Source organism: Calidris pugnax, unplaced genomic scaffold (genome assembly GCF_001431845.1).
Source record: "Calidris pugnax isolate Ruff unplaced genomic scaffold, ASM143184v1 scaffold31, whole genome shotgun sequence".
NCBI lineage: Eukaryota > Metazoa > Chordata > Aves > Charadriiformes > Scolopacidae > Calidris > Calidris pugnax.
The window spans coordinates 7,310,877-7,332,136 of NW_015090786.1; the positions used below are offsets into that span (position 1 = coordinate 7,310,877).

The 21,260-nt window shown below is 42.3% G+C and overlaps 1 protein-coding gene across 2 annotated transcripts in view; it reads left to right on the plus strand.

The window, feature by feature from the left end:
• Positions 1–21,260, plus strand: part of SNAP25 (synaptosome associated protein 25kDa) — a 65,346-nt gene that overhangs the window by 21,798 nt on the left and 22,288 nt on the right. For both annotated transcript variants that reach the window (XM_014966400.1, XM_014966399.1), the window contains exons 2-3: positions 13,606–13,740; positions 14,400–14,441. In XM_014966400.1, the coding sequence (XP_014821886.1) occupies positions 13,669–13,740; positions 14,400–14,441 (114 nt within the window). In that variant the 5' untranslated portion in view covers positions 13,606–13,668. The remainder of the gene's footprint in view (positions 1–13,605; positions 13,741–14,399; positions 14,442–21,260) is intronic.

The following is a 21,260-nucleotide window of genomic DNA, read 5'->3' on the forward strand; positions in this document are numbered from 1 at the left end:
AGCAGCCAGAAATTACTTGTAGGTGTGAATCAGAAAGCAGCAGTGGCCTTTGAAAATGAATGAATAAGTTTTGCATATCCATGGGGTACTATTATGCATTCCTGTGGCTAATGTAATTTGTTACTTAGCCTAGAAATGTCAGATGCTTTCAATATTTGACTTGTACAACTGTAAGTGCATTGTAAGTATACATTTTAAACAGTCATTCCCAATTTATCGGTCTTGGTATAAATATTCACCGGCCATGAACAGTGGATATGACACCGGGATCTTCCTGTTTGGTCTCCCAGTTGTGTCCAGTGAGGGGAGCAGCCAGATCCTCTCCCTTTTCTGAGTGGCACCTGCAAAACTGCAGGTTTTGGGGAGTAGGTCTGCGCTGGTCAAGGGTCCAGCTTCACTGCAGGGAGATGAGCATTTTAATGGCAGCTAAATTTCTTTTAATGGCAGCACAAGTTTCTTGTCCTTGTGACTTTATATAAGAGCCTTGAAATAATAAAATGTAGATCTGTAAAAGATTAATTGGTTTAAAATTGGGTTCCCGGGCCTTTTTTCCATATAAACTGCATTTCTAAAAGATATTCTGCTGTGTCTTTATATCGTGCCAGCTGCATTTTACGTACTCACATGTCATGTGTATCACCTATATATAAAGAGAGAACGAGGGCAGTTAAAAACGAAGTAGGATTCTTTCTTTTTATAATGCGGCTATAGCTTTTTCTTCTTCTTTCTTGAAGGGAAGTAAGCTTTTCAAAGCTCATGGACTTTCTTCAGCTTTAACTCCTACTTCCACAGTTTAAGTTCCCAGTGGAGACACAAAGTAGAGAAGAGTGGCGCAGGGGATAAGGCTAGGCTACCTTGGATGTGCAGAAAGTGAGCCCTGAGCTAAAAGCGGGGCTGTTAGTCTGCAAAACAGAAGACATCCTTGGAGGTAACTCAGAGCACCCTCAGAAAGGTCAACATCTTTTTTTTTTTTTTTTTTTTTTTTTTATTTGTCCATGTTTAAAGCTCCATTGCCCAAGAGAAAATCCATTGGCAGTATTGGAGAAGTGCACATGGTTTCCTGAACTCCTTTCAGACAAATTTTGGACAGCAGTTCAGCAGTTCCTTGAGGTTCCTTTGACTCAGGCATATAAACTCTTGTGCCTTTTCTATTTTACTTATGTTGCATTTCCACATGACAGTGCCCTCACCACATGCACCTGCATGCACAGGGGAAAAAAACCTCAAGTTGGCAAGCTCCCATCCATCTTGCTACATGCTTCAAATGCATATAATGAACAGAAGGATGGACAGACAGACAGACAGATATATGGATAATGAAAATATTTCTTTAAAGATAAAGCCCTGTCTCTTTGATTTGAGAAAGAAAAGCACATGAATAATAAGTGATAACCAAGACTCTCAAAGACAATGAGATCTTTTCTTTAACATTTTTGCTAGCCCTCATAGCTGAAAAAAATCGCCCTTCTTAGGTTAAAAATCCCATCCCACAAATAACATCACCCCAGTTCCATAATGCTTATATTTTGTCAGCTGCTGATTTGACTCTGGTGACTTAGATTTCTGCTAAAAATATATTGGTCCATTGATTGAAACATGGCCACACTTTTACCATCAGTTTTTTTTTTTTTTTTTTTTCTTTTATTTGTCCATGTTTAAAGCTCCATTGCCCAAGAGAAAATCCATTGGCAGTATTGGAGAAGTGCACATGGTTTCCTGAACTCCTTTCAGACAAATTTTGGACAGCAGTTCAGCAGTTCCTTGAGGTTCCTTTGACTCAGGCATATAAACTCTTGTGCCTTTTCTATTTTACTTATGTTGCATTTCCACATGACAGTGCCCTCACCACATGCACCTGCATGCACAGGGGAAAAAAACCTCAAGTTGGCAAGCTCCCATCCATCTTGCTACATGCTTCAAATGCATATAATGAACAGAAGGATGGACAGACAGACAGACAGATATATGGATAATGAAAATATTTCTTTAAAGATAAAGCCCTGTCTCTTTGATTTGAGAAAGAAAAGCACATGAATAATAAGTGATAACCAAGACTCTCAAAGACAATGAGATCTTTTCTTTAACATTTTTGCTAGCCCTCATAGCTGAAAAAAATCGCCCTTCTTAGGTTAAAAATCCCATCCCACAAATAACATCACCCCAGTTCCATAATGCTTATATTTTGTCAGCTGCTGATTTGACTCTGGTGACTTAGATTTCTGCTAAAAATATATTGGTCCATTGATTGAAACATGGCCACACTTTTACCATCAGGTAGAATGAGAGGAAAAGATGAATATTATAAACACAGTGAATTGCTTTGTTTACCACAAGTACAAGTCAACAGAGGAGAGTTGTGTATTAACATTCCTAATACCCTCATAATCGCAGTGCATAGAATTTTACTCCCCTATTAAAACATTTATATGTAGCAATAATTGCATTAATTGCCTGTTAAACTTAAGGTCACAGCTGCATAAGCCAGAGTCTAGACTACCAACTCTTGCTAGAAGATGGTGTCCTTTGGCATCACATGCTTGCCTCAGTGCCCACACAAATGCACCAAAAGCCAGCGAAACTTACCCACAAAAGCCCCAGTGAAGCCACAGCCCTTTGGCCCAGCAGCCAAATACAGGTGTGCTTCACTGGCAAAGCAATATTGCACTTACAATGGTGATCTAAGAGTAAAAAGAGCATAAAACTAAGACTGAACATTGAGCACTGGAGGAGTGCCGCTTGTTCAGACCTCAATTCAACAAATACACAGTAATTAAGTCCTGTTCAGTGCAGGAAAAGTAAATCCTTACTGGTGTAATACAGCTGAAGGCAGGGGTAGGTGTGAGTCCTGGACTGCAAAGAAATCTCATAAATACAAACTACATGGAAAGAAATGAAATGTTGTCTGCCTGAATCCACTGACAGCCCATAACAAACACCATCAGGGGAGCACCTTATTCCTCTTTGAAATCAAAACTATAACATTGATACTGGTGGTATAAGCTATGCCACTGCCAATCTTTTAAACTAAAATATTCAGTTATGTTCTTTCCCCACAAAATCTTTTTCTGTATTTTCCCCTGTACTAAAATCATCAGTCATCCCATACTAAACTTGTAAAAGCACTGGTTACGCTCACAGCTTGTCTCATCCAGTCCTAAAAGCACCAGGATTAGTAAAGAAGGAACAGCATCAAATTAACCATTTTTTAACACATGGATGAATGGTTGTTGTAATGACTGAGTTATTCACTGTTCCATTCAGTTAATTAAAAAAAATCACATTTAAATTAAATAAAATTACCACAAAATTTCCCCTTGACTGGCAGACTTCCGCAAAATACAGCAGAAATTATCTCTACTTTGTGGCAGAGGCCAGCGCAAATGTACACTCTTTTCTTCCTGTAATACTCATGGGCTTCCTTTCTATCATCCATTTAGCCTAAAAAAAAACAAACACAACTTTCTCCAGTTCATGAGTTTCTTTTTTATCATCCATTTAGCCTTCTTCAGTTGCCTGCCTGCTCTCTTGGATCATTTTGAATTTTCTGCCATTGCTTTGGCCTACAAACAATATAAGTGTGTGTAACTCTTCTGAGATGGTGGCATTTTGCACTGACTTTGCAAAGGCAGAGGAGACTTAGAAAGTGTTGAGGCAATGAGGAGTGAGGCCTTCTGAACAACCACTCATGTTGAATGCTCTCTTGTAGAAACTCAATTCACTGTTCTCTGTTGCCACTGGGTCTGTTCCTCTCGATTTATGCAGGTACAGAGAGAGGCCCTTCACCCATAAATGTGAACCCACGGCAGCCAGTTGGTTTCCACCACACTGATGTTTAAGACATCCCCACTGGCAGGACTAAGAGCAAAAGAATGAGCAGACAGGGCTGTTACTCTAATTTTCTCATGCCGCATTACCTGTTATGCGGCGGAAGCACTCCTGACTCACAGACACCAACTGCAGCACCAGGGGGTAGCTAATAGGCACAGACACAGTTCATCTTCTGTGTTACAGTGACTTTATAAGGTTGAATTCGATTGATCCAGCCTCTGTGGGAGGTATGTGAGTGAACAGGCTGCTGCTCACTGCCCTCCAACTTCCCAGGCTGTGACCAACCCCTTTCCTGGAGCCCACTGAAAGCATGTGTCTCATACCACCTGCAAAACCTCTGCACTTCGCAGTTGTTGTCTGCAAGCAACTCTTATACAGTGAGGAAAAGGAGCCATAACACTTTGGGGCAGACAGGTGCTGAACACCTTTGGTGCTACAAGCCAAAAGTGGATGCCGGTCCCGCTCAGCTTCCTGGGAAATCTGTGCCTGCCTTTGCCCCACACTGGCTTCCCCATCAGCACCCTCACCCCAAAAGATCATTTTGGTTTGAGACGCTCTGCAGAGGGGACATTAATCTTAGATCAGGGGGTGCGATAGAGGCTTGGATGTGTGTATGGAGGCAGAGGGCTGGACCAGGAGCTCTGGGCACTCTTAAGAAAACTCTGCAAAGGGAACAGTTTCTTTCTAAGAACCTAGGAACAGCAAAATCTTATAGCAGCTTTCCAATATCTGAAGAGGGCCTACAGCAAAGCTGGAGAGGGCATGTAGCGATAGGACGAGGGGTAATGTTTTCAAACTGAAAGAGGGGAGATTTAGATTAGACATTAGGAATAAATTCTTTATTCTGAGGGTGGTGAGACACTGGAACAGGTTGCCCAGGGAAGCTGTGGATGCTCCATCCCTGGAGGTGTTCAAGGCCAGGCTGGATGGGGCTTTGAGCAACTTCGTCTAGTAGGAGGTGTCCCTGCCCATGGCAGGGGGTTGGAACTAAATGATCTTTAAGGTCTTGTCTCACTCTAACCATTCTATGATTCTGTGAAATGCAACAGGCCTCGTGTAGCCTAATGGGAACTCCTCTTATGCTCCCCAGGAAAATCTGCCATGCAGTTTGCTTATTCCTTGCTGTCTCCCGAATCCCTCAACAAATGTCGTGCAATAATTCAACTTTATATTTATATTCCATGCATCCATCTACCTATCCATCTATTCACCCAAGAGAAACAGAAGGGGGCAGGTAGAGCCCCACAAACATCTGGCACAAAAGCATTTAAGGTGCCAAGCACTCTTATTCTACGTTTGCATAGACTCACACGCCCACCCTCCGCTGTGGGCTGGCTCAACCTGCAAGCCTGACCCCGCTAATGGCAGTGGTAAAACTTCCTCCAACTTGAAATGGGGCGTGACTTTCACCCCTAGCTTCTAAAATTGGCCTTTAATCAGATTTAGTAGCTTAGGAGCAGTGTAAAAAAACTCAGGTTGGAATATAATCAAACAGAGGAGAGGCTGCCTGCTTCCCACTGCTGCAGTGGTGGCGAGTGCATATTTTGAGGAAGATCTGAATGAATACAGGTTGTGAGTTTCACTGAAAATCATGACAGTCAGAAATCTCATCCTCTAGCTGAGCAGATGCCTTCTGTTTTTCTCCCAGGTTCTGGTCACAGAATGTAAATAGCTTTGTCATGAGTCAAGACATTTTCTTTAATCCTCCCTACTAATACCTGGATTTCTTGTCCTGAGCCACCAAGATCCCGCTATGCAAATGGCAAGTGAGGTTGTAGGATATTTTCGACTAGGTATCTCCTGGAGGGATGGGGAAGCACTAAGCCCTTCGAGCAAAGTCTATATCCTCATTTAAAATACCCTGTGAAATCTCAGCCACCCTTTTCCAGAGATTAATTCCAACTGGAACCAGCATGACCAATAGCTGTTAGGATGATCAGGGCAACAGTCCATCTAGCAAGGAAAACTAACAGAATCTGATCTTTCATGCCATAAGAAATGCTGAAAAAGGCTATGACTGCTGTTTATATACCACAGAGAGAGAGAGGGAGAGCAGGGAAGGAGAGAAACTAAGCCACAGGACGAGACTGCACAGAAACAAGCTGCTGTTTTCTGGCTGTGAATTAATTTGTTCTAGAAGTGAAATGTTTTCTGGATACTGAAGAAGTGAGGGTCCAGACTCAGAACTAGTGGAAACACAATAAACTTTGGGAATCATACGACATTACTTACTAAATTATAAATGAAGCTGTACGAGGCAGCTATCTGAGAATAGCAAGGAATTAGACTCACAGCAGCCTCTCCAGTCCAAGTCTCCATTCCATGTCCTCTGTGCTGCCAGCAGCTCCCTTCAGACAAGGTGCCCACTCCTGGTACGAGGGTTTCGTTCTTCACCCTGCACCACTCTGGCTGGTTGCTCTCTCCCAGACGGAAAAAATGCAAACATTTTTGCCTGCAATGTTTTTCTGTTGCTGTCAGAAAGAAAATTTTAAAAAAAAAAAAAAGAAAAATGTGTGGGTACATAGCTGTAGAAATGAACTGCGAAGAGCTAACACATTGAAAGGTTTATTTTCTAAAGCAGTTTTGTTAGCAGTAAAATGAATAGAAAGTAAAGTTATTACTCTGAAGTGAAATGTTACAAAATGGCTGCTCTGTGCTTTTTTTTTTTTCAGTCCAGGAGCCCGATAAAGCAACACGCACATGTTGGAGCCTCATAAAACAGCAGTGTTGTCTGACAACTGACAGGACAACGACTGGCTTTGTACTGGGATAGGATGGCTCCAGGCATTTCTTTTATGGTTGCCTGTTCTTCTCCTAGGTCTCAACGGCAACTTTTCCCACCTGCCGTTGCCCCTGGCTGCGGCGCCTGGGGGGAGCGTGGGATGTATTGCTCATAACCTCCCTGTTTGCAGAAACCAGAGGCACAGAGCGGTTGTGTCAACACAACTTGTCTGCTGCACTGCAACTGTGTATGCACATAATCACACTCATTTACCCACTAATGATCAGGGGTTTGCCAGGGGTAGAGGTGCCCACATTCACAAGTAATTCCCCGAGTAGCACATCTACGTTGGGGAATTGCATTCACACTGTGAAATCATTTTATTGAGCTTTTTTTTCTTTTTGCCATTATAGCAGCACAAGCCCATAGGAAAACTGCTTTCCAACACATTCAGCAAATAGTCAGGAGTCACAATTTTGCTTAATTATACTTCAGCATCTTCATTTTGGATTCTGACTGGCAAGTTCTCCTTCCAGCTAGATATGGGTTCCGACACAGAGATGCAGCGTGAGAACACATCATGCTCACTAGCACATATCCAAACCCCCTGTTGTCCTATCCTACATACATTCCCAAACTGAGTGCCAGTCCATGCCCTGAAACACCTGCTACTTAAGCAGGAAGAAAATCTGGACAAGATGGAAGGAAAAGAAGAATTTTATCCGTACTGCGTAGACGGGAGGCAGATTCAGTTGTTAAACACAGACAAGCAGTCCCGTCAGAGGGTATCCAAGACATCTGCACAACACTGACAGATACAGCCAGCAGCAGGAAGCCCAATACCTACAGCACCTCACACAGCTCTAGAGACCGATCTTCAGGCAACACAAGCAAGCCTGGAGAGTAAAATAAGTTGTCTAAGGCGACGCAGGAAGACAGTGACAAACTAGGAATTGCCTGCTTCTCCTGAATTCAGATTTGCAAGATCTCAGTGCCTGTCTTTTCCAAAGTCACTCCCTGACAAGCCCTCACCAGTTGGCATTATTCTTTACTGAATATCAAGCGAAAACCAGAGTAAAACAGGTTATGACTGTACTCCACCAGCCTGAGCTGTGGACTTGGGTCCAAAGGCTTCTAAGCAACACACCGTGGGACAACAACAGAAGAGAGATGAGGGGTCTGTGCCACAGGTTAACTCAACATACCCTACAGAAACACAGAGGCAGCTTTTTGGCTTAATCAGTAACACCAACATAACAAAGGTGTTTTTTGGAAATGAGAACTTTGCTGAAAATCTTGTGAATACATTCATCCAGGCAACAGGCTGTGCTGAGTTGATATAAAAAGCAGATGTTCCTCAGGATTTATTTCAGAGCTATTTAAAATTTAAATCTAAATAACAAATTTGAGTAATTTTTTATTGTTACATTTTACGCAATAGCATAAAATCTTTAAATAGGATTTTTCATTACAAAATTAGCTGATTTGTTCTCCAAGTGCTTTCAGATCAATTAAAATACAATAAGAGCAAAAGCAGGGAATGCTTCTGTTATAGACAGTATTAATTGTGGTGAGCTCTGGGTGAAACGGAGATGACAGAAGTCAAAACCCAGAAGAGCTAGAGCTTGTGAGGGCCGCTGCTGAGAGCCCATGATCTAAAGAAGCTACGCTCCCCACTCCCTTAAATAATTTCTGCCCAGCTGTTGTTTGTCACGCTGACTGTGGGCAGCACACACGTGCCTTTCTTGGCTTTCTGTTGGGATTTGCCTTCAAACACTACGTCCTCAGTTCCAAGGGGAGCGTGCTGGTGTCAGCAACACACACAAGTACTGGTATCTAAGCATCCTTTTGCAGCAGCTTTTCACTTTTGATGTAATTTCGTTCCCTACTGGTGTTAGGAGGCAGTTTCTGGTCTAGCCTGAGCTTTGGGGTTAATGCCAGTGCATTTCTTATAACCCAGCTGCAAAAAGCCCGTCTAGGGAAGGCTGGTGAAGGTGGTGAAAGATACGGCCAACGTACTGCGTAGCTGAGCTCTAGATAGCTTCCTGCTGGGCAGCAATAGCTGTCAGGGAGGTCCAGCAGAGAAAAAGATGTGCATCTTGAAAGGAGGATCCTATACAGCCCCCGAACTGCCCTGTGCCTGCCCCATCGTGGCTGAACATGCCTTGCTCAGCACCCAGGGAGCTGACTGAACGGCTGTAAGGCAACACCGGAGAGCAAGGATGACCCACTTCATCTCTGGAAAAACTTCACCTCCCCCTTTGACCAGCATGTGTTTCTCCTACCAACGACCAGATTAAAAATGAAAGGAGAATAGCTGCAAACCAAGATCCAACTTTAAATGGCTCAACCTCCATTCTAAGAAGCTTGATCCAAAGTGTCTCTTTGCGTTTTCTGTGGCTCTACTAATGCCACACCACTGTGGTAATGCTCTTTGAATCCTGCAAGAAAGAAGCATAAAGTCTGATATTGACCCACTCAGACTTTTTTAGTAGAATACGCCAATGCGGTCATCCTCTGGCTACAAATATCCACGGGAAGAATAGATGTGTCCTTTAATAACAGGGAGAGTGCTTAAAAAAGAACACTTTATTGCAGTGCTGCCTTCACCACAGTAAATTGCAGCATTTTCATTTTCCTGTATTTATTGCATTGAAGTGTTTATATCACTGTGAAGCAAATATTTGCTTTCAAAGGTCACTCATTGTATCTCTCTTCCTCTGGGGATATATGTAGGTCTCTTAGACTTCAGTATAACTCCATAAGGATATATAATGTTCTCACGATGAGATTCTTTATTGCATCTGAACTCTACTAAAATAGCAGATGCAGAATTCAAAGTATAATAGGTAATGTGTTTCCATTAGCTACTCTCTCTTTGTATTTTTCTTTAACCCTTAGTCTGTTTTTGTGCTACTGTATGAGTAGCACTGTAATGTGTATGACTGGCTCACAGGGAATTTGATGTAAGTCACCCAAACCCTTGAAGTCACTTGCATTGTCTAGAAGACACAGAGCACAGCTTGGTACACGATGTACACAGTTTTTTGTAAGAATGTTTGGACTTTTATCTCCTTTTAAGAGAGCATCATGTATGTTTGGGAGTGAACCCAGAGGATTTCTGTTTCCTTTACTGAAATGGAAAAAACAAGGTCCTTGTGAAATTTTGAGCTTACATTTGTTTATACAATTATTGCAAGTATAAACACGGATTGAGTGAATGCGTGAAAGTGGCTATAAGTTCTGTAGCAACTTTTTTTTTAATCAAGGTTTTAGATCTAAAGAGATTAACATATTACATCACAACTACGGTTTTCTGATCTGTCATCTCTGTAGTGACTGCACACAAAATAAAATCTAGTTTACATTGAAAGTACAGAGTACATTTCAGAGATGTTATTTCCAGCCATATTGGGGGTTCCCATGGCAATTAAAGCATTTGATACTTGGTTCAAATCAGCTTGCATGAGAATAGAATGCAAAATATCAGCTATTTTCCAAAATAAAAATTCCACAAGGAATTTATTCCCCAAAGTCCTCAATAGTATCTGTGGTCTGTTCCTGTTTTACTAAAACATCTGCAGGTTTCAAAGGGACCAAAGACAGACTAATACTTTATGCTTTTGAAAGCCCATCTGGTAATCAGTGAGAGCAAATCCGTTATGGTTTACCTTTTCCTGGCTGTTCTTGTAATCATTCCATTTCAATGTTTTAAAACATCAAGAGGACTATATATAGGTGTTCCTAAGAGACACCTTGGAGGGAAAACTGTTCATTTGTACTCTAGAGAAATAATTCCCTTTAAAACACATAAATCTGCTCCCTGTAGGATTTTATTGATAACAGGGTTTGTTGTTAGAAATTCATGATGCTGTAATGGAATTTCAGCCTAAATGGGGCTTTTCAAGGAAAATACTATCTCTAAGCTGCCCTATTCTACATTTTGAACTGCAAAATCTGCAAAAAATTTAAACCCATTCCCAGCCACCTACAAAACATTGGCAGTTTATCATACTGTGTGCAAATCAGTAACCTTTATTGATTCTTGAGCATGGTTTTCTATTAAATAAAATTGAATCAGCACTGCTGTGGGGCACTTTTGTTTATGACTAAAACTTGATGTAAAATGACTTGTCTGGAAGAATGCTTTTTGCTATTTCTCAATCCATTCTAAGTGCCTTACAAATACCAAACAATCTCAATAAACCTGTCAAGTTCGATCACTTGCTACAAAACATCTCTCTGGTTACAACCTCTGACTTTTTTTTTAGCCTGATGCAAAAAGGATGCATCTGTCACTAAGATGCCAACTGGTGGTTCTAACTAACCGAGAAGGATAACTCTAAAGAAAAATCACAAAGTTTCTTCACTTTCTTTCTTTTTTGCAACCACCCAACATCGCTGCTGGCTCATGATCAAAAATTAATAAGTATAAGATCAAAAGTCAGGCTGAAATATACTTGAGGACTGAATTTTCTGTGCAATTTTTGTTATCTGCTGTTACTGACACATAGACTGTTATTCGTTATTGTCAGTAGAAGTACTCATCTCACCTTCACTCGCTTACAGATCTGTAATCATTCAGCTCACACTGGATATGCTTAGGGACTGAATCACATTCCCTGTTAGCATCCCATCTTCATGCTGATCCATCAACTCCTATTTTACAGCTAGCAAGATGCTACCAGGCAGACATAGTGCAGAACCAGTTTCCTGCCCCTCACAGTTAGATGTATATACCAATTAGATCAGTCCCAAAACCATGACTAAATTGTCCTGATTTTTGCTAAAGCTCAGTGCTGTTATTGTGCCAGCATAAGTGGAGTGAGGGACCCAGTCGGAGAAGAATATTTAAACTAAATATTCTAAACTAGATCCACAGACTTAATCCTGGTATTCTGTTGCAGAGGCTGTGCCAGAAATATTTAAATACTGAGATTTGCCTCGATCCAGGAAAAAAACAGTTTGTGAAGCAGTGACCGGTGCTAGTGCCAGCCTGTGCCAAGTGGGACAGAAGTTTAGAGAGCCGTTCTTTACCAAAATAATTTTTTTCATTCCAGCTGAGCACGCTCCATTTGTTGATCAGGGGCAGTGTCTTCCAGGAGCTGTGTGATGTGCCACAAAAGGGAACGCAAGTGCAGCAGTGGGGTGGGAAGGTTGGGGTGGCCTTGTGAGTGTCACCACACTTGCTCATGCCCTTCAGGAGGAGACCAGTTCCTGGGTCATCTTTTCCTCCTAATCTTCAGAGTGTGCCATTTTTGTAAAGCCTATTTACAGCTGTTTGTGAGCATCCTCGAAGTGCCTGATATCTGTCTCAATATTAGCCATGAAAATAAGCTCTGCGTTTGCAGGGCTGCAGATGAGTTGCTTAAGCTTTGTCCTTTGCACCGCTGTGACCGTGCAGCTGGCAGAACCAGGTGGGCTTCTTCGTCAGCATACATTTGGGCTCCTAAATATTGTGTGACCCACCACAAAATGTCAGTCTCCCTCTGACAAGGATATGGCAATGTGTGCAGTGATGAAAGTGAGATGCTGTACCAGTGAGATGCTGCAGGGCTGACTCTTCGAGATGGATTTCTTCCTGCTGTGGCTTCAAAGAGGGAAAGCAACCACGAGTGAGGGCACAGCTAATGCGAAAGCATGAAGGTCACATATTCCCTCTGAGTTAAGAAAAACAGCAAATCCATTGTTGAAGCTGCAAAGGAAATGCAAGGATTTGTCTGCTTTCCTTATACATTTCTAAGCAAACGGGGTATGTTCCAGGAAATCTCCCTGCCCCTCAGCTGTACCTGTTCAGCCCATACTCCTCTTGTCCTGACAGTGAGTGCTGTCAAAGCAAGGAACAGATTCATCTCCACTAGATAATGACTTCCATTTAAACAGAGTTATTATTGTTAAAATTTTAGAGCCAAACTCTGCCCTGACTTATCTTGTTTCATAAAGGCTGCACGTATTGCAAAGACAGGACAGAAAATAGCCCCCGGGATTTTGCCTTCTTAGAGCAGCTTTGCTGAAATGGGCTGCTTTTGTCCTCTTTCTGTAATTGAGCATGATGGCATGTGCTTTATGGCTGTTTATTTGCAGTCCCCCACAACTTCCCCACCTCCTCTGCACCTGGGATTAGGTTTTTCTGCAATGAACAAAACTAACATTCAGTGAGCAGTAATTTGTGATGTGCCATGCTTGAATCAAGCGAAGAAATAAGCCAGTGTTTTTGTTATAAAGACCTGACAGATGGTAGGAGGACCCGCCTTTCTTAATCAAGTCATGTACAGTAATCAGAGCTAGCTCAAATTTATAACAAAAAAAGAAACCCTAACCAAATGAGGATTAACGGGCTACATCCTGATCTCCAGTTAGGATGCGCTCAGTGGTGTCTTTCTGTATTGAGAGGGATAACCAAGCTCAGAATTTTACCTGCTTTGGGGAGAAGTTGAAAATACCAGTTAGATCTTTTAGTCACTTCCCCTGAAACAAAGGATTCTCCCAGGTAGACAACTTCACCCAATCTACCTGTAAACATTATTTTAGAGTCTGAACTAGAGCGTGGTGGATAAGTCAGTAGCAGATAAAAATCTGCAAAGTTTCATTGTCTTTTATTTCATTGCAGATATGTTACCTCAGTGTCTGGCCCTCCAGGCAACGTGGCTGAAATCAAGGACATGAGGGGCACAGGTTTTACCTTGAGCTCCTTCATGTTAAGACTTTTAATTTTAGAGAAAAATGAATGCGTTTCTGGTAGCAAATAACAGCTCCTGAATCTCCAGCTTTGATATGGATAGCATTTGAAAGGTTAAGAAAAAAGAAGAATTTTCCTCAAAGAACATGACAAGGATACCTTGTTCTTCGAAAGTGATTAATAATATAAGAATAAAGCACCACCTTGAAAAATCCTGTGTGCGCTCTACTATATAGGAATTGCTACCCAGAACGTAAGAGTTTGGGTGAGGGCACTCATGTAATAGAAGCACTTTTGTGGGACTGACATTTAAGCACAATTCAGTGAGTCAAGGAGTGTAACCATGCTATTTCTTTCCCTTTTCGCTGTCTTCCAGGCTCACGAGCAGCTGAGCACAAATCCTTGATCTGCAGCTTCTACAAACACACCCACAGCTAAAATGGCGGAAGACGCTGATATGCGCAATGAGTTGGAAGAAATGCAGCGGCGTGCCGACCAGCTTGCCGATGAAGTGAGACCCATAGCTAAACTGGAAACCTGGGGCTGGGATTGGGGTTGGCATGAGAGACACATCCAGAAATAGAAGCTGATCCGGCAAAGGATTTCTAGGCCTGATTCTGTTTTCTGTCAGCGTTACACTGAAAGCAGAATTGGAAAAGAAATGAGCCAGGGTAAAATTTAATGTCATGTTTAGTCTAGATTAAGGTGCTTATTGATGGTGAGTTTGGTTTAGGTATTAGAGTCTGCATCAATTTGACTGGCCTCAGAGCAAAAAGCAGCAATTTAATATTTTCTGAGGATTCCTTCACTTTGCCAAACTACTAAGTGTTAAAAGTCACCAATTAGGTCTCTGAAAAGCCTTAGCTGAAGACCACAGACTCTGTCTTTAAAGTGGAACACCAGCTGTTCCAAGCACTACCACTGTGGTGTGTGTGCAAGGGGAGCACAGGGCCTCGGAGACTGCAGCTGCCTGGAGATGCAGTGGGAACGGCCGCATCAGCGAGCCGTAACAGAGCTGAAGATGAAGAGATCACCAGTACCCTGCTGGTGGCCTGATTTTGAGGGCAGGCAAAGAGCGTAGGAAAAACATAATGTCAGCGTGAGCCTGCACATTAGTGTTGGAAACTATATCTTGCCAAATCTAAGTGGTTTGTCCTCTTTTTTTTCCAGTCCCTTGAGAGCACCCGTCGAATGCTGCAGCTTGTTGAAGAGGTAAGGGCTAGCATTTTACTTGCACTTCTGTTGTGGGCAAAAGTGATGGAGAGTCAGACACTGGAATTCTGGGTTTTTTAACTCACACTGCTAGGGCTTGGCCGTGGCTTTATGTGCCGCTTTGTCCCTCCTTATCCTTACCCCTTAGCAGGGTCATTCAAGACACAGTACCCCAGTTGCCAAGTGTCACACTGCAGCTCAGCTGCTGAGCCAATGTTTTGGCCATACCCGAGTATCCATTGAGACAGGCTACTTGAGATAAACCAAGGAAACAGCCTCCAAAGGTGACCCGGAGTCAGAGACAAGTGGCTGAGTTTGCAGCAGAGCTCCTGGAGCCTCGTGCCAGCACCGCTCTGACTTCCTTGCCATAATACTGCAAATGGGGAAGGTAAGAAAGGTACTCACTCTGTTTGCCCTGTTGTCTCTAAATACCTCCCTCTCCATAAACACTTGCAGCTATTTATAGAGCATTGGTCACCACAGCATTTAAATGCCACTTCTTTATGTATCTCTGAAATATTCATTAGGATTTCAAGGCTTATGAGATGTCGTAGACTGACAGCTTTGGAAAAGGAGGTTCTCTGATTCTCCATGGTGCTAAGGAGGGACACTCGGACTCAGACCTCATAGCTAAAACAGCTTATACATGCCTGGATGGGTCACTCCCAGAAGGGAAAAAACAATTCAGTCAGGCTTCATTTCACCCTCTTCGTAACAAAGGGCTTTAAAAGTTGGAAATTCCCAAACTCAGTTTAGTTTAGAGTGTTCAGCCATCAGGTGGTGGCAAACGCTGCTCACGCCTGACAGGACATATTATTTTCAGGCACCATGTGAGCCTCGGCTCCAGAGCTGGTGACATTTTTAATCAGGGTCATCAGCACTGACGGTCCCAGTACTCCTGACAAGCAGAGGAGTCTCCAGCAGAGACAATGGGAAGAAAATTACATCAGTTCCTACATTCAGGAACAAGCACAAGCCCAGCCGTAGGCTTCATGGCCTTGAAATCAATCACAACTGTGGAGATCAATGGAGTCCAGTGGTGACAAAATTAAATTTCTGTGTACGGACAGACAGACAGATGGGTCATTGAGCACAGTCAGCATCGCTTCTTCTCCACAAACACTTCAGATCTGGGCCCCTTACAGTCCAAACATACTCTTGTCTTGCAAGCAATCTGTCCCTTTTTGCTGCTCAATTCCCTGGACATGCCATTTCTAACCATCACTTTATGTCAACTCCATGCTGGATGCAGCTCCTGCTGAAATCAATTCAATGACATGGAAGAGAGTCTCATGTGGGTACCTCCACAAACGCAAGGCAGGAGAGCCTGCTGCCCCAAAATGCCTGTGATCTATATAGGCAAGGCAGATGATGAGTGGGAAGAAAAAGAGACACAGGAAAGGGAAGTGATTTGCTCAGGGCCAAGCCATCAGCAAATATCAGCCCTGTCTCTCCTGAGCCATATTTGTGTGGCCTATGCACTGCTTGAGTCTTCCTAACATATTGAACCAGCATATTGTGAATGCCACTGGAATTTCAGTATTAAATCACAGCAAATGGCAAAGTGGGAGGAGAACTGGGACTGCTGAATTTACCAATGAATTTATGTAGGACCCTAGTGCTGCTTGGAAGAGCTCAGCATCTCTCTGGATCTGGCTTTTTTTTCAGATGCTACGTTATCTTCTTGTCCAAATAGAGAAGCTTCTAAAACTAGCAGTGAGTAGTCACGGGAATTCTACAATGAGCTGAATATTATTTTCACTAATATGACTACAGAAGACCTTTAAAATTATTCTGTGGTCTAAACAGTTGGTTGATTACTCTGAGCCCATTTCCTAGGTACTTTAAAAGAATGCAGCATTTAGAGAGTGAGAGATTTTGTACTGAAAAGACAAATAGTGAGTGTCTTTGAAATTGACCTCACACTACTCTGATTTAATAGACCCCAAAAATCCAATTAGACTCCCTCGCTTAGCATAACCTGTCTAGCGGGTAGAGAGAGAAAATATTCTCAGTGAAAGACCACTTTTTACTCTATTCTCTTGATACAGCAAATCTGTTATTCCTTACACAGGAAAAGGATGCCTCCATGTTTAAGCATTATTACTATATACATATGTATGGACTCCTGTCATGGTTGGCTCCACTCTGTTGGACAGTAGGAAAACAGAGAATAAAAGGACTGACTTAGCTCCACTCTAGAGACAGAAGAGTGCTGTCCGCCCAGGGAAGCCCTAGAGCACTATAAGGTATCCTTAATGCTGAAATGTATGTCATAGCCTGGGGGACAAAACCAATGTCCCCAAAGGACTGTCCCCTTCTTGCTCAAGAAGACAAGGCTGAATATGAAGACTGAACCCTGGTGCTGTTCCCAGGGAACGCTGGCAAGGAAAACCCAAGCTGTTACTGCTTCTAATTTGTATAACCCAGCTTGCAAGAAGCTGTTTGTTTCAGCCTTAGCACAACAAGGGAAGCAGGGAGACGTGGTGAGTGGCCGTTGTAAAGTCGCCACCGCTTTGCCCCAAGGCAGCCATGTACTGGGATGGCAGATTACAAAACGCAGTTTGCTCTGTGCTGCCCAGCATACCCACGCAACACAGTTACACTTACATTGACCAATGCTCATTTCAGCTACTCAGCTACTCAGTGCTATGAATACCCATAATTTATGATGATGCTGTGCAATGTTTGGGCCAAAACATAAAATAAAAATGAACTGAGGCAGAAGAAGTGAAACTAAATACACAGTTTGCAGCTGACCTTCTTATTTTCTTGTTCAAGCTTTTTACCTTTGAGCCAACTTTATGAAATGCAGAATAACACATCCAAGGGGAAAAGCCCTGAGTCTACTACCATACTCTAGTGGAACCACTATGTCCTTTAAAGAAAATCTATCATTGCAGTGTGGGAAAAAAAAAAAAGAAGGTTTCTAGCTATGACGCAACAAGGGAAAAAATATCCACAAGATCAGTACTGCAGAAAGCCCAGCAAGAAAGCACTTAGCAACATGTACAGATAAAAGGTCTGCTTTGTACATTTAAATCCAGACAGGACTGTCTTCTCCTCTCATATACTGGAGGGTTAGAGTCAAGTTTACTAATATATCAAAGCTGAAACTGTCAGCTATAAATGTTTGATAACCTCATGATGCTGCTCTATACAGGCACCCAACACATTGTACCAAACTTCCTTCACTTGTGATTGGGAAGGGAGTTTCCTGTGACATTATTATCACAGTCAAATCTTCCTTAATCTGAAGAATAAAAGAAAAAAAAAATATTCAATTAATTTAGAATTTAGTTCAAAGCTTGTCAAAGCTAATTTGAAAAATCCCTTTGACATCATTAGCTATTGGAACTGCTCTACTCAGAAAAGTGTTTTAATCTGTGTAATTCTACAGAAATAAGTATCTGGCACAGAAGAAGGTGATTCATAATTCTGGTCCTACGCAGGATGGTCCTTTGTCTATGTGAACCATCAGGGTAGCACTGGAGTCAGGGTCACCATACTAGATGAAAACCAGGCACACAGGATTCAAGTTGGCGTTCACAGATTCCTTTCAGCTGAGGATCTGAACCACAGGGTGAATTAACAGGCTGAGAAGTAACATGGCTTTTTAATCAGGCATGGACAGACATTGCATTTTTAACAGGGTGACAGTGAACTTGGAGCAGGAGCTGAGGAAATGCATTGCTATGGATGACTAAAAATTGTTTATTTGACCACATTTTTGTCTTTAGGGTGTTGACACTTCTCTTTAGTGTCTCTGGGAACTGCTAGCGATGTTAGCCTGACCTGGTACATAATTGTCTGCATTAATTTATTCAAAACAAATTCTATAATCCATATTGATTAAAGAAAAACTCTTCATTGAAGTGGAAATTTATGTGTTCTTCTCAAAACTAAGAGTGTATATCTGGTTTTCAGGGTTATCTCCTGAAATGCAGAAAAAGTGAATTCTAGAATTTGGACTCTCTATCTGATACATCATTCCCTTATACTGTTATGAAAATCACCCCTCAGACTAAACTAAAGTTGGAGTAGCTGCCTTTTGTAGGAGGCATGGATAGGATGTAACACACTGTGTTCCTGGAGGGACTGATGGGCCCTTTGAGAAGTCATTCCAATTCTCTTCCTGGTTTTATTCCCACCTTGGGAAATTAGGTGACATAACAGCAATAATAAGAAATGCTACAGCAATGCATTTCCCCTCCAAAGTGCTGGGCAAAACTCGGTGGTTTTTTGCACAACAGTCTCCATGGAAATCAAAGTCTAGGAGGACACACCGGTCTACTTGGCTCATTCCTAGAGCCAGGGCTGAGCATGTTTGAGGGCTGTGTGGGAAAGAGTATTGCAGTATACTGGCTTTATGGATAAACAGAGGAACTCCAGAGCCGTCAGTTCAATGCGTCAACAAAAGCAATTCATGCCATGCCATTTTCTTATAAGGGACAAGACTGTGCTGTACCATGGCAAAATCCAGCAGTCCAAATTCTCCTCCCAAGTGCAACAAGAAGACAAGTAGAGTCAGAAGTAACTCTGGGGAGAGAAGGTTGTTACAGATCTGAGAGCTGGATTAAAATGGCATGTGCCCCATGAACTCTGTGGGGTCCTATGAAAGATGCATTTTTCTTCTCTCTGGCCTGAACTACACTAAGCATCCCATCTTCTAAGAATCCTTATTTTGCCACAGACTAAACAGAGGATTGCCTGTGCAAGGATTGGCAGGTCTTAAGAAATTCCTCCATTGCACAGGAAAAAAGGCAGGCTCTAATCCTGGGCAAAGTGTACTATTAGCACACATTTTCATAAGACGGACCTCACTGGTTCCACCCATTCATGGCTTCCCACATAGGATCTCACTGATATTGGTGAGCACTGGATGTGGCTGGGAAGCCTTCCTAAGCCCTCAGGACCAGCTAAATCAAAGCATGGTCACCAGGCCCTTGCCATGACCACAGCTCCTCCAGGAGCCTTTTATCAAGGTTTTATAATCGGTTGTTGCAAAACATATTCTTCTGGGCTGGCACTTCGCAAACACGGCTTTCATCACCTCTCTCTAAGCAACCAGTTTGAGTGTGTCTGCTGACAACTGCTCCCACCGAGACCAAGGGAAGATTCTGTGACACTTGTAGTGCAAAAAATGCCACCTTTGTCTGTATTTGGGTCCCAAACACACTTGTGTGGCACATTTCTTCCTCTATATTGCTTTAAGTAAAGAGGGTTTGTAGTTTCCAGAGATGCCACACTGTTGTCACAGAGGGTCAGTTACTGAGTGTATATTTCCTGCTCAGATGTCTGGATGATGAGCACATTTTTAGAATAGTTCTGTCTTACTGAGCTGTTTGGTTTTGAGCTATCTAGAAGATAATTCACAATGGAAATGTGACATTTTAGGAAAGTCTGGATCTGTTTTAAATGTACAAAAGTAGTTTTTTTTAAATTGGCTTTACACAGTTAATTTTCTGTGAAAAAGATGAAAATTAATGCTTAATAGAAACTTGGAACTGGAGGAGACTGTCACTTGATGCTGAATCATCTCCCATCTTTGTCAGTGCGCATCTTTTTATTAGCTTCAGTATGCTTTGGATAAGACCTCAAATACAGACATGTATATTCAATGCACACCCTTTAGCATTTTCACATTAGTACTAATGCTGTGGCAGTATGCTCTGAAGAGATATGGTATTTCCTAATAAAATTAAATGGCACTGATGACCAGGTAAGTAAAAGCAAATTGTACCTCTTTGCCTCTGTGCAAGGATTTACTATGAAATACAAATCATAAAGTCTAATTGCTGAGTTTGTCTCTTAGCATCAGTCTTAATGTGGGCACTGGACACTTGAGCTGCATAACGATAGTTTGCTCAGATGTTAAAAACTGCAGGAAAATAAGGTCAGAGGGTTAAGGAGCAGCAAACATTTCTCAGCCTGACTACGTTTGACTCTCTGAAAGCCAAGTATCATACCACCAATTATAGATTCTCCAAGTCCAACATTTAAAAGGGCTCCATGTCAGACCATCATATTTACTCAAATACAAGATGACTGAGGATTTAAGCAGTCTCCTTGTATTTGCATGAGGCATGTTTTTTATAGTACATATAAATCTTTTGGGGTAAGACACCCTTGGGTACCAAGAGTGTAGAAAGAGCACAATAAAATGCTACTGACATCCAGTACTTAGCAAATCTGACACCTGCCCCACTGAAAACATATGATCGTTAAAGATGGTTTCCTTACTCTAAATAGACAAATCTAAGATGACCCTTAGACCCAAAGGTTTCAAAACTAAAAGTTGGTTGGGATTGAAGTAAACACAGTTTTACAGAGCTTGAAGGGAGGGAGAGCAGCAGTGTGTACCTGGTAGATAGCTGACCCAAGGGCAGTACGGTGCAGCAGACCCTGGGGAAAAGCAGGAGGTTTTTTTCTCTCCACCTGGCAACTCACATAAACATTTAAAAAAAAAAAAAAAAAAAGAAAAAAAAAAATCAAAGAGAACAAACCAGGCTGCACACATCTGATGTTTTCCCCAGTTTCTACAGTGATGTAGACATTAAAGATCAGAACTGGAGTGAAGAGAGAGGCAGACGAGTGTAACAAGAGGCATCTCGCATCCCTCTTGAACCGAGCAAGATCCTCCTGACGCAGAGCAGAGAAGCACCAGCTGCACCAGCCAGACAGCCCTTGAGCGTGGCACAGAGTCAGGCTTGTAGCTGAGCCAATGTGGGCAGCACACTACCAGCCTGCCTGCGAGCATGGACTGGGCAGCTGATGGCCAGAGAGACTTCACTGCTCCCAGAAAAAGAGATGAGCGAT